Below are 12,555 nucleotides of genomic sequence, written 5' to 3' on the forward strand. Positions count from 1 at the left end.
TTCACAGTTACTGTTTTTGAATCATTTTTCATCTCATTTCTCATCTCGTTTTTCTGAAAAATAGAATCAAAAACGGGCAAAGAAACACATCAAAAATGATCCCAAAAATGCCATTTTTCAAAAACAGCCATTGTGTCCATTTTTGATGTGTTTCTGTTTTTCATCCATTTTTCATCCATTTTTTGTGTTCAGGTTTCAAGTTGCTGAAGGGCGTTTCAGTGTTGTCTGTTCTTTTTCTTTTTTCCCGATATGACAACCACTTTATTCTATTCACCGTTTGCACTGCAGAATGAGCAAAAAAATCAAAATAAATTACTCTTAATAGACTGAAAACCAATTAGTTGAGGCTCAGGGAAGAATTGCAGCTGACAGATACTATTGGAGAAATGATAAGATAAGGTGGGGTCTGCAACAAGGTGCAGGGTTCAAGGCTGCCAGGGTGCCGAAAAATGGGCTGTTCCATTTTTCACTCATTTTTTATCTCATTTTCGAAAATTTCAAGGAGGGCAGGTTCACAGTAGCCATTTTTCACTTCATTTTTCACTTCATTTTTGATGTTCTATGTCTACAAAAATGAACAAAAAATGAATCAAAAATGGCTACCATGAGCACCCCTATGCAAGAAATTGTGGGCATTGTTGTTGCAGCAAACAACTGCCTCCAAGTTATCATGAAACTCCCCAACACCCAGTGTTGTTTGTGATAATTTATTTGATGATAGGACACTGTGATGTGCCCCAGAAGACTTGATCACATTCTATATGTTGATTGGTCCACCTGATTGAGAAGTGAAAGAAGGAATTTTAAACCTCAAGATGAAATCAATTACCATTGGACTGGATGTAAACATGAGAGACATTGCTGAACTGGTGAGTCTTGTTCCTCAGTCACTTTTGATAAATAACCCACTCTCCTGCAGGATTTCCTGGGGTGGGGATCATACTTCCATTGAAGAGACCTTCAAGAAAATAATGCATATTTTTTACAGGCAGAATAGACCACAACAAGATAGTAAATTTCTTTAGTCTTTTCCAGTGAATGGCAAAATGGGTGATGGACTCATCATCCGCCACAGAAGAAAGATTATTTATATATAATTCATGTGACTAGATTCAATGCTGGCTGAAGAAAACAGTGCCGCATAGAAATGCAAGTTGTACCCTTAAATTAACTTGTCAGGAAAAATCACAAGGACACTCATATAACTGTCAAGCCCTGGGATGAATTGAAGTGGAATATCAGACGAGCAAGCAAGGCCATGATGTAATTTGCCTGTTACATGATGAAGGCATCAAGTAGACCATGAAGAAAGGCACTTGAACAACATAGCTGTATATTATGTAATTGTGGTGCAAATACCACAAATCAATTATATTACTTAGCAAATATGCGGCCATCAATCGGCAACCGAGAATTCCGAGCAGATCAGTCTTGCTTTCCATACTATTATCACTTGTACCACACATATGATCTAACAAGAAACTCTAGACACATCCAAAGCACGACAGCACGAACAAATCGACAATTTAGATGCCTTGTTGACGCCTGCTTGGTTCTGCTTAAGAGTCCTTACGTAAAATCTACAACATGACTTGCAACTATGATGATTGGCGGAGTAAGTACACAGGAATCACGAACTGATGACCTCGATAGGCTTGGCTGTCGGTACGCAGAGGCGGGGAAATGATTCTGAAACAATTACGGTAATGGAGGAGGTGAAATTCCCCACCTTTTCTTGCTGCATTTCTTACTGATTCCTTCCATTGCGGTTGAATTCGCATCCACAGACATGCTCGTGGCACAGTCTCCCGGGACTTCTGCTCTGGATGCTCAAAGTTTCATATGAAATGGGCTAGTCTGCTCTCAGAATCTGTAGGCTGAGTTCAAATGCTCACATGTACGTGCTACGTATCTATCGTTTCTATGACATACTTACGCCCAATCGGTCCGTCTAGCTGCGAGGCTGTACTTTTGTGACAGGCGTTTCTTGTATACGAGTCATACTATCACTGAAGAATCCCATCCCATATTTATCATCGAAGCTGGCGGAATGGCAAAGCACTCGTATCAGCATTCATCGTGACGTGAAAGAGAAATGGGACGTACTGGTGACTGACTCTTTCATGGCCAGCGGTCCTCCAATGCAAATCAATTTGCCAGCTCCGGGAATCGGCATATGTCTCTTGATCATCTCATCAGTCGCCCTCCCTGTCGAATACCGCCACCCTTTGGGTGGGGTGCCAGTCAACGTATGGTGAAGGCGGAGCCTTGAATTGTGTTCCAACGCAAATTGATCGAGCTCCTCACGGCAAAGGATGTCGTCAACGGAACGATTGACATCCAGAACCCAGACTCTGACGTCCTTGCTCAGTGGGTCGCTAAATATTCCACGGAGCGCTTGAATAACAGGTGTAATTCCGGTCCCCGCGCAAATCATTCCGACCTCTCTGATCTGATATTCCTTACCATGCATCACGGCCATCCCTTGTCCTTTCCACGTAAAGTTTCCAGTTGGGCCTTTGACCTCCACTTCGTCGCCTACAGAAAGCCTATCGATCTCCATCGTCATGCGACCGCCCAGTGGGCTTCTGCTCGTCGGCCGATAAATTCTATCTCAAGTCAGTTCCTCGGAGTTTCCTACAAGTATGAGCCTTACCTAACCAGTAGTTCCATGAAACCTCTAGCGTCTCTCTGAATCATGGGCGTGTAAGTCCTTTGTATCAGCTCCCCTTCACGATCATTGGAATTCTTTGCTTTAGTCCGCAAACGTAGGTATATGTGTTGGCCGAATGGTAAGCCTAGCGGTTGTTCTGGATCAGGCAGAGCGAAGCGGATACGCTTGGCTTCTCCTGGCAAGCATTCAATGCTACAGACCACGACTTTCTTCCAAACTCGGGGATTAAGAAATCCTTGGGAGTCGTTATCTGAGATGTTGACTTGCGGAACCATTTTGTATGGCTCGACGAGTGTCCCGATGTGGAATTCTGCGAGCTTCTTTTTGGCGTCGGAACTGTGAATCGCCATAAAATCTTCAGTTGCATCTTCTCCAGCGACAAGCATGATGGCCTCCGCCCCGCCAGGATGTTCCTTGAAATAACCACTGCCATCATAAACCTACTCGCAGCATAATTGGGAACAGCTCTAGGGAAAAAGTAGTCACTTACCTCCCCGCGCACCACGAACCAGGCTTTCTGCTTGGCCTCCGCCGTCGTCAAGTCCTCCATTCGGATTTTCCGCTTGATATTCGGTTTGGTCATGATTACATCTGGCGCTTGCTCTATCCCTTTCGCAATGGAATATATTCCCGACTCTTGACGCATAAAAAATTTGGGCTTCGAAGGATCCAACCCATCGTCTTTCAATCTCCGCATCCAGCCGCCTTCCTGCCTTCCCGCCACTGAAACGAAAATCAGTCCATAAGCGCGCGCTAGTGATTTGGGGAATAGATAGATACTCGTTGGATGCTCGAATTGAAGCTTTCCGTCTTCAATTTGACAGACGCGAACACGAAACCACCTTTACGACCAAAGGTTCAAACGATGTCCCTTCCATGACAATCTGAACTCACCAATTATTCATCATTCCAGTCGCATTCCAATACATGTCGCGAGGCTGAAGAGCGAGCGATTCATCCATGCATCTCACCATGACCACATCGCTTCCTCTCAATATCTCTATATTCATATCAAAAGTCCAAAAGCACCAACAGAAGCAGAGGTCAGATTCAGTCAAATCCAACCGACCATATACGGAATCGGAATATGCAACATCACGGAAGAGATCTTCAGGATAGGTGATTTTCGCAACGTTCCATGAGTCCCCATCGTCCCAAGAGATTTCGACGCGTGAAACACGACGGCCACCGCCGGCGTAAGCGTATCCCTTGAGTTGATACGTTGCATCCGGCGGCATGTCGGATGGGTCTAAAACCTCGTTGTGGTCTGGGCGTGCGATCGCACTATTGGGATTCAACTCGCGAATGATATATCTTGGATGTTTCATCAGGCCTAAATTCTCGAGAACAGCTGACTCTGAGCAAACCTTGGGTCATACCACCAGTTCTTTTCCGCTCGCGCTTTCTCAGGTCCTACGGGCGTCGGCAAAACTTTGTTATCGTGGAAATGAAGGTGATGTTGACTCTCCGTCTTCGATATTTCGATGCGAGAGAGCCATTTTACTGACCTCCCGCCAATCTGGCCAGGGACCACGAGTCGAAGCGGAAACCCATGGTCAGGCTCGAGTCTTGAGGCCGGATAATTATAGGACGACTCTTCAACTGAAAACAAAATGAACTTACGGAAGACCATTCATCGCCCAGGATAGCAGCATTGCCTTCCCCTTATCCCGAGCCCAGGAGAGTAGTTGACTGAAAAAGCAAACGACGGTTAGGAATGTGGAAACTAAAACGGGTATGGCTCCATACCTTGTTCCATAGGGTCCATTGGGAAGCTCGTCGCTCCCTTCAAAGATGACATGCTTCGCAGGCTTGGTCGGATGAACATGTTCCAACACGTCAGATAGATACACGCCAGTAAAGAGCGCTGTGGAGAGGCCGCCCGCTCCCCAATTAAATCCTAGCGACTGTTGGACAATATTTTGTTCCTTTCGACGATTTCCAGCACAAACCAATGTTACTGGGATGGTTACGACTTGAAACTTTGTTCGCAAATCTTTCAGAGTCAATGTCGCCGGCTTTGCGCATAACCTTCCCAAGCAGACGTTAGTTGTACGTATCCATTGAGAGGGACCTAAAACTCACCCGTGTATCCTCAGCTCCCATTTTTCCGCCCTGTCCTGATTAACCACAGGAACAGCACCGTGATTCCTGACATAAAACAGGTTGCTAGGCGTGAAAAATCCTGCACTGTACAGATCCCTGAGTTTCGCTTCCGCGTTGAATGGATGTTTTCCCGTCAACCGGACGAGCCGAGGATCACGGGGAATCCAACCATCCGCAGATCCTCTTCACGGAATGAATCAAAATATGAGATAGGGAGAAACTGAAAAAAGTACATATCCTGAGTGTCTATCGTAGAAGACGCTACCTCCAGCGGCAATGATGGAAATTTGAACTGTGGGGGCAGGCTTCGAGGTCCATTTTGTTGGGCTAATGATGGAGGGAAGAACGGCGTGTGGAGGTTTACGCTCAATGGTTCAAAAGGTATCTTCTCCTCTAGCATTTTGTCGTAGTACTGGAAGGAATGACCTGGGATGCACAAATTTATAGAATACTAGTATCTTTATCAATCAAGCTGCCCTCCTCAATGCGGCACCGTTCCTCCTCTATGCCGTGATACCTCAAAAATCTCCAATTTTCCCAACAATCTCTCCCCATACATCACAGCGGACTTTCTCAGCGCCCTTAAGTCCTATCTCGATCGCCTCAAAGATCTTCTCCGTTAGATGATCCTGTCACCTCATTCTCTATCTTTCCCCGAGTGAGTACGTTTCCCAATCAGTGATTGACATGACCTCCAGCGCCTTCATCAATGAGGCGCTTCGGATAAGGCTTATCTAAGGCTTATCTCCTTATCACTTATCATACGGTGTAGTTGGAATTTGGCGACGGTCCGATACGTTGCACGAGTGGATTGGCATGAAAAACAATAAATCATGGGGTCATTGTGGTGCATGAACAACATATCACTTATCATACGGTGTAGTTAGAATTTGACGACGGTCCGATGCGTTGCACGGGTGGATTGGCATTAAAAAAATGAGGTCATTGTGTGCATGAACAAGCGATGAAGGCATAAAGAGGCGAGAGTGCACCTAATAGGCGGGAACTGGGATAGGTAACAGGAGCACATTTATAACAACGGAGATAATTCCCATAATCCAAAAACCCTTTCCTGCGACAGTTTGAAACCTGAAAACCAAAGTGAAAATGACTCCTCCTAGGGTACCAAAAGACCCAGCCAGACCAGACATGACGCCCTACAGAGTTTCGATCAAATGTCCTAAGCCATCATGTAAATATCAGACTGACATTGTTGTAGACATTGCAGTGGGGCACCAGAGCAAAGTTTGCGCCGTTTCCGAGTTCAGAGAAGATCACAGCCAGGGAGAAGACTCCCATAATTGTAGCCACTGTACGGGGGTTCAGTGCGACAACAAAACATAAACCGACGGGAGCCTTACATGATGGAGATTTTGTAGGGGTATGATGATCCTCGATATACAATCCCCCTGCGATCAAAGCTGCGCCCATGATTAGACCACAGAGGAGTGTCCAGACCTTTTTTCCCCGAGTGCCGAATGATCGATAAAGAAGATCCCCAACGTACCCGCCTAGCGGTCTCGTAACAAGGTTGAGAAAGCCGCTTGAAAATAATTTTAACAAAAAAGCGAGGGTTCGAAATTAGGCGACTCACAAGATTGAAGTGTAATACCCCGCCGTCGTTTGGCTGAAGCCAGGAATGTTTTTACTGTATAAGCCGAAGAGAACATTGGACATCTGGCTGTCAATTGCTAATTCGACTCCGAAAGTCGTCAAGTATGCCAGGGCAGGTAACCACGTCACCGGACTCGCCAAAATTTTCAATGCTGCCTTGATCGTAAGTCGCTCGTTAACGGCAACATCGATAGAAGCAATCTTCTGGACAGGATGGACGGTCACGGAAGTGTCGCGCACCCCCTTTTCATCGAGCTTCTCGTCGCTGCCATCATGATCGTCATGTCCTTGCTCAACAGCTATTTCTGTAGCGGGAACGTTGTGGCGTTCGGTCCATTTTCCCGCAGGGTGATCTGTTCCATATATCAGGGTCAAGACAGCGACGAAGATCAAAACAGGAGCGCTGAGGCAGATGATGTCAGATGAATGTCCCGCATTGCAATTTGTATCTTTGTGGTACGCACGGGACTATAGCAAAAGACGCCCGCCAAGCTATGTGCTGGGATAAACCGCGGGCCCTCAGACTTTGGTAAAGCGAAGTCATGATTGCGAAAGTCGCCCCACCGCTACGATGACGAGATTAGCAGATTAGTCAGCTCAAGCGGTCAACAAGCGGTCATAGACCAACCCCATATTTCCTACTCGCATAAATGCATCAGCCGGTGACAAACATCTCAAAGAACGGACACATACCCCATCCTCCAACCAGAGCATTTGCGGTTCCCACGCAATTCTTGTCAAAGAAGGACGAAGTCCAGGCCTGGCATGGGACAAATGTCGCACCCAAAAGCCCTATGAAAAAGCGCAACACGTAAAGCGAAGATGCGTTGTGCGCAGTTCCCGCAAGGCCAGAAGGTATTGCGCCGAGAATCAAGATTGCCGCCATGACCTTCCTTGGCCCATACTGGTCGACAAGAGGGCCGACGAATAACCGTACGGCCAGTGTCGCGACCAATGCAACGATGTTGGAGTTCGCAACTTGGGCCGCGGATAGATGGAGGTCTGACTTGATCGCGTCCGGGATAAGCGGTGGAAATGCAAACCACGAAAGGAAAGCGACAAAAAACCCAACTTTTAAGACGAAAGAATAAATAAGGAGCTCAAGAACATCAGCATTTTGGAGACGCACGCCAACTGAGATGGAATGCCCGTCCATATGGGTCCATGAGATTGAATATTGGGATGGTGTAGCTTTTGAGGTTTATTGGGTTAATAATTGCCGGTCGCCAAAGGTGGGACCATTGGAACGGGGGAGCCTCCCGTGCTGTCTCGTGGATCATACTTTGCTCAGAACCGTCAAGGGCAAAAGTTGGCAACGGATAACAGAAATGGTGGGATTTAAATGCCTGCTCACTGACTCAGGGAGAAAGAGGGCTTTGAGATCTGAATCTGAGGCCTTCGTGTTTCCCAGTGTGGCTCCAATTCGACTCCATGAGAGGTTTTGTATCTCAATAGGATGGTATTTCAAACCTAAGCCAAGGAACGTCGTTTGATAAGGCCGTCAGGGCGGGGACCAGATAACGTTACAATGTGTCGATAAAGAAACCGCCGATGGGTCTGGTCGATCGGAGATCATATCATCATCCCTCATATCTTGCCCACCCTGATCCCGCTATCTAGGGGGTGTCGGTTGAAGCATTCGGAAGCGAGCTTGGGAGGCCGATATCTTGAGAACCCCAATCTTCGTTCACAGAGCCTAGACGTGCTGCCGCGCATGTCGTTTTAAAACTATATTTCTCAAGCAACAAAGGAATAAGCTGTCGTTCTGCCCCTGCCATGAAACGTTAAGACAAATATACATGGAAGGAGAGAGCGCCTGAAATTTAATAAGTCAGAAGATGTGCATGGAGAGAGTGGAAACTACACTTACCGGAAGCAAAGAATGCTTACTCTTCGTCGCATTCAACGTTCAGCCCAATCCATGCGTCGAGATCCGCCCATATATCATCTTGTTTCGTCTCCAACATCTGCTTCATGGCTATGACGCAGGACTCGCAATAATTTTTGAGTTTCAGATCTATTTTCATGAGCTCTTGTATGCCGCAAATGGGGTCGAATTCATATTTGGGTAAAACAGAGGCACGGAGCTCTAAGAGGAGTCGAGACCTATGTTCGCATCGCGCCGGTTTCTGGGTGCATCGCGCCGTGAGTGCGAATACAGTATCGTGCCAGGCCGTCCCGAGGTACTTTGAAACCTTCAAGAGACGAACGAGGTCACCAGGATGGAGCTTCTCGAGTGCTTCGTCCGGATCATCTTGGGATAGAGGGTGAGAAATGCAGGCTAGTCGAACAACCCCAACCCACTCACCTTCATCATTGCTTTCTTTTTCATCCTCAGGAGCGGGTTCTTCGAGAGAGTGCTCCATCCTCGCCAGCTCGTAAAAGGCACGTTTCAGAACTTTCGGGATATTCCAGTTTCGCCCAAGAACGACGGCTTCGGCAGCAAATGGAATTTCTGCGACGGTTATGTCGCCTACGTCATCGGAGAATTGTTCAGTGATCACTCTCTCGGCAAACTCGAGATACTTTTTGAATTGAAGACGATCCGCCACACGGAAAATTGATGCAATGACTGGGAAATGGGGGGTGTCGTGATAGTAGCATCTGACAACGGTCAGAAAGATAAACGCGAAGACGCACTGGTGACAACTCACATGCCGTCATCCATGGCCGTCAACAAGGCGTCAAAATCATCACGCGCCACCCCTGTTGAATTGAGGTGAAACAGATCCAACCCATCGACACATTCAACCGTTAGAAGGACGTCATTGATATTTTCCTTATCTTCGTCGCCCTCGGCCGCCTCCTTCCCACTATGTTGCTCAAACAATTTCTCGAACCAGGTCGACTGGGACGCCAATCGACTTCTCTGGACTTTGTATCGCGTAGTCTCGATTTGAAGGAGGATGTTCCCATCCAACAACCAGAACTTTGAGTGTTTCGTATAGGAGGGCTGAAGCCTTTTGGAGCCCTTGTCATTACTTAAATTCAGCTCTTCTTCTTCACGTTTCCGTTTTCCACCGTTTGGCGAATCTTCCAGGTCAGGGGCATCCACCATGGTAGTATCCTGCTCCAATGATGTTGAAGGCGACTCTACAAATCCTTGACATAAGGGTTTTTCGAGGCTTTTCAGAGAAGTATTCACCAGGCTTTTGGCTCCGACGACGCGACATAATCCGGGCAGACTGTAGATGGTGAACGTTGACGTTGAACGGAGTTGCGGAAAAAATTCAGTTGGTTACGGTGGTCACATCCACGTGACGTGACCGAGGGCGACAGTTGAATCAGACATGGTCTTGACGAACGTCAAGCTCTTTCTGTACGTTTCGTTATCTCTCGTAGCACGTGATCCGGTAGATGTAGGACAATTTTCATCTTCCTGGAGTTCACCTTTACTCTCGTGAACTCCAGGTGCGTAGTCTACATTATATCTTTTTCTACTACTTACAATATATACCTTTACTCTCGTGAACTCCAGTGCCTGCCCTCGGCCGTTCCACTCGCATTCGGATTGTGCGTGCGTCAGGTTATGGGCCCCGGCAGCGGATCAGTCGAAATGTCGACTTCACCAACCAAAGCCTTCAAGTTCGCCAAACTCAACGGCGAAAACTATGCGCTGTGGTTCCAACACATGCAGTCTTCGCTCCAGGCACATTATCTCTGGCTGATCGTCACCGGAGATGAACCCTGCCCCACGAAGCACTCAGACACACAGCCTACGGAACCGACGGCGCTCACAGCTTGGAAGGCGACGAAGAAGGAGTGGCTCGATTGGTCGCTGAGGGATCAGGCAGCTCAGGGGTTGATGAAGGGAGCGGCGGAGCCGTCGCAATGGCCCCATATTGCGCAGATGAAAACTTCGAAGGAGATGTGGGACGCATGGAAGAAGATGTACGTCACCAACCAGCAACACATCAACGTACACTACTACTTCGAAGACCTCTATACGCGCAAATACGACGAGTCGACGTCGATGGCCGACCACATTGCGGCTATGCTCGATCTTGGCCTCAAGATCAAGGCGGCGGGTGAGGAAATTCCTGATATCCACATCGCGCGCGCCCTCGTCCTCTCCCTCCCTCGAACTCAAACATGGGAACTCGTCAAAGTTCAGCTCTTCAACAAGGACAAGCTCACCTCAGAAATTGTTTCGACGGAGCTTCAAGCTACGGCTAATCGGACTGCTCATGAGAAAAAGAGCGAGACCGCATTCCTTGCTGGAAAGAAGCAGGCTTCTGGGAAAGGTGACTCCAAAAAGAAGGGAGGCCGAGGCCCGAAGGCCGACGATGAGTGTCGCTACTGTCACAAGAAAGGGCATTGGATCAACAAGTGCCCTCAGCATGAGGAGGACGAGAAGAAGAACAACGGGGGTTCGGTCAACCTCGCTGTTTCCAACCTGCGGGATCTTGGAGCTCGTGAAATCGGTTGGGTGTTTATGGCTGGGGTCAATGTGAAGGAGTCTGGTATCAGCACTGAGTTGATTCTCGATTGCGGCGCCACCTCCCACATGTTTTGTGACCGCCACTTCTTTACCTCATACACACCGATGTCTACCCCCGAGTCCATATCCGTTGGTGATCGCCGTGACATTCCTGTTGCAGGCCGCGGTACCATCTGCTTCCAGGCTCGGTTGCCAGATGGGTATCGTTCTATATCCCTTCACAGTGCTCTCCACGTCCCCAAGCTCGCCGCCAACCTCATCAGTCTTGGGACTTTACAACGGCAGGGTGTGGGTTTTAGCAGCTATCAGAATGGGATCGTGATCAAGTTGGGAGAGGAAGAGCTTTTCCGTGCATCGTTCATTGATAAGTCAGACACTCTGTACCACGTCGAGGTTGCCCAAATGCAAACTGAGTCTGCCTATGTTGCCACCAGTGGGAGTCTTCGTCTCTGGCACCGTCGCCTTGGCCATATCAGTCTGGACACAATTCGGAGAATGCACCGGAAGAACATGGTGGAAGGCTTGTCCATCAACTCGCTCAACCAATATGATCATCTTTGCGAGGGGTGTGCCCTCGGCAAATCACATCGACTTCAATTCCCAAAAGCAAGCACCACCAAATATGAGCTGATGGACCTCATCGTTCTCGACCTCACTGGGCCCATGTCGGTTCAAACTTGGGGAGGGGCCTCTTATGCCCTTGTCATTGTCGAAGTCAGCTGTCGAAAGCCAGTTGGTCGTCTTCTGCATTCCAAGAAGGAGGCCTATGCAGCGCTACGGGAAGTTGTTGCCATGTTAGAGAGACAGTCAGGGAAGAAGCTGAAAAGGATGAGAGCGGACAGCGGGACGGAGTTTGTGAACGAACTCGTGAATACGTTCTGTCAGAAGAATGGGATTGTCTTGGAGACGACAGTCCCTTACACTCCTGAGCAGAACGGGATTGCAGAGCGCGCTATCGCAGTGTTCTTCAAGATGGTCAGGTGCATGCTCCATGCTAGTAAGATGGACCTGCGCTATTGGGGAGAAGCCTTCCTCTATGCTGTCTACATCCGAAGTTTAACCTACACATCCGCCCTCGACGATATCGTCCCTGCTCATGCCTGGTCAGGCATCAAACCTGATGTTTCCCACCTTCGGATATTTGGATCTGTTGCCTATGCCAATATCCCGAAGAAGGTTCGTGGTGGAAAGCTAGAGGTCACTTCTATCAAATGTCGCCTTCTTGGATGGTGGGCAGATGAGACGAAGGGGTACCGTCTGGAAGACGTTGAGACTGGGAAGATCATCACTGCGCGGGATGTCCGCTTTGCTGAAGATGATAGTCCAGGGGACCTTGCAGTTATTGAAACTCGAGGTGTTGCTCCGACAGAGGCTGAGATCAACAGATTGGTTCCGGATGATGTATTTGGGAAAACGGCTGGTTCGGTTTCTCCCATTTCTCAGTCCAAATCAAGTCCTCAACCTGCAGCTCCTGTGGAACCCCCTGTATCTTCAGTGGATGATGCTAGCCCCTCTCTGGAAGCTGATGTTTCAGTTCCAAAGAAGACGTCAAAATGGGACAACCTACCACCACGAGACCACCCTAGGCGCGAACGAAAACCTGCAGCTCCCCCAGGAGATGAAGCTACTGAGGAAGAGTTCCTACTTGCATCCAATCACACCCTCGACAATCGCGCTTTCGTGACCTATCCGAACGAGCCTCAAACATAGTGTTTGAAAG

The 12,555-nt window shown here is 48.1% G+C and overlaps 3 protein-coding genes across 3 annotated transcripts; all 3 read right to left on the reverse strand.

Annotated features, from left to right (window-relative positions):
* Positions 1-1,998: 1,998 nt before the first annotated feature.
* Positions 1,999-5,180, reverse strand: LACBIDRAFT_254066 (nitrate reductase; the record flags this gene model as incomplete). The annotated part of the gene is made up of 11 exons (XM_001887010.1): positions 1,999-2,042; positions 2,107-2,609; positions 2,657-3,114; positions 3,165-3,397; positions 3,455-3,516; positions 3,569-3,988; positions 4,042-4,242; positions 4,298-4,366; positions 4,424-4,705; positions 4,760-4,963; positions 5,014-5,180. The coding sequence occupies 11 exons, from the start codon at positions 5,178-5,180 to the stop codon at positions 1,999-2,001; spliced, it is 2,643 nt and encodes an 880-aa protein (XP_001887045.1).
* Positions 5,181-5,772: 592 nt separating this feature from the next.
* Positions 5,773-7,674, reverse strand: LbNrt (nitrate/nitrite porter; the record flags this gene model as incomplete). Its single annotated transcript, XM_001887011.1, has 7 exons — positions 5,773-5,937; positions 5,990-6,090; positions 6,142-6,323; positions 6,375-6,797; positions 6,859-6,960; positions 7,078-7,465; positions 7,524-7,674. The coding sequence occupies 7 exons, from the start codon at positions 7,672-7,674 to the stop codon at positions 5,773-5,775; spliced, it is 1,512 nt and encodes a 503-aa protein (XP_001887046.1).
* Positions 7,675-8,280: 606 nt separating this feature from the next.
* LACBIDRAFT_332461 (uncharacterized protein) lies at positions 8,281-9,686 on the reverse strand (the record flags this gene model as incomplete). The annotated part of the gene is made up of 4 exons (XM_001887012.1): positions 8,281-8,648; positions 8,703-8,998; positions 9,049-9,579; positions 9,652-9,686. The coding sequence occupies 4 exons, from the start codon at positions 9,684-9,686 to the stop codon at positions 8,281-8,283; spliced, it is 1,230 nt and encodes a 409-aa protein (XP_001887047.1).
* Between the last annotated feature and the right edge of the window lie 2,869 nt (positions 9,687-12,555).

The sequence above is a fragment of the Laccaria bicolor genome, genomic scaffold (assembly GCF_000143565.1).
Source record: "Laccaria bicolor S238N-H82 LACBIscaffold_41 genomic scaffold, whole genome shotgun sequence".
NCBI classification, from domain to species: Eukaryota; Fungi; Basidiomycota; class Agaricomycetes; order Agaricales; family Hydnangiaceae; genus Laccaria; species Laccaria bicolor.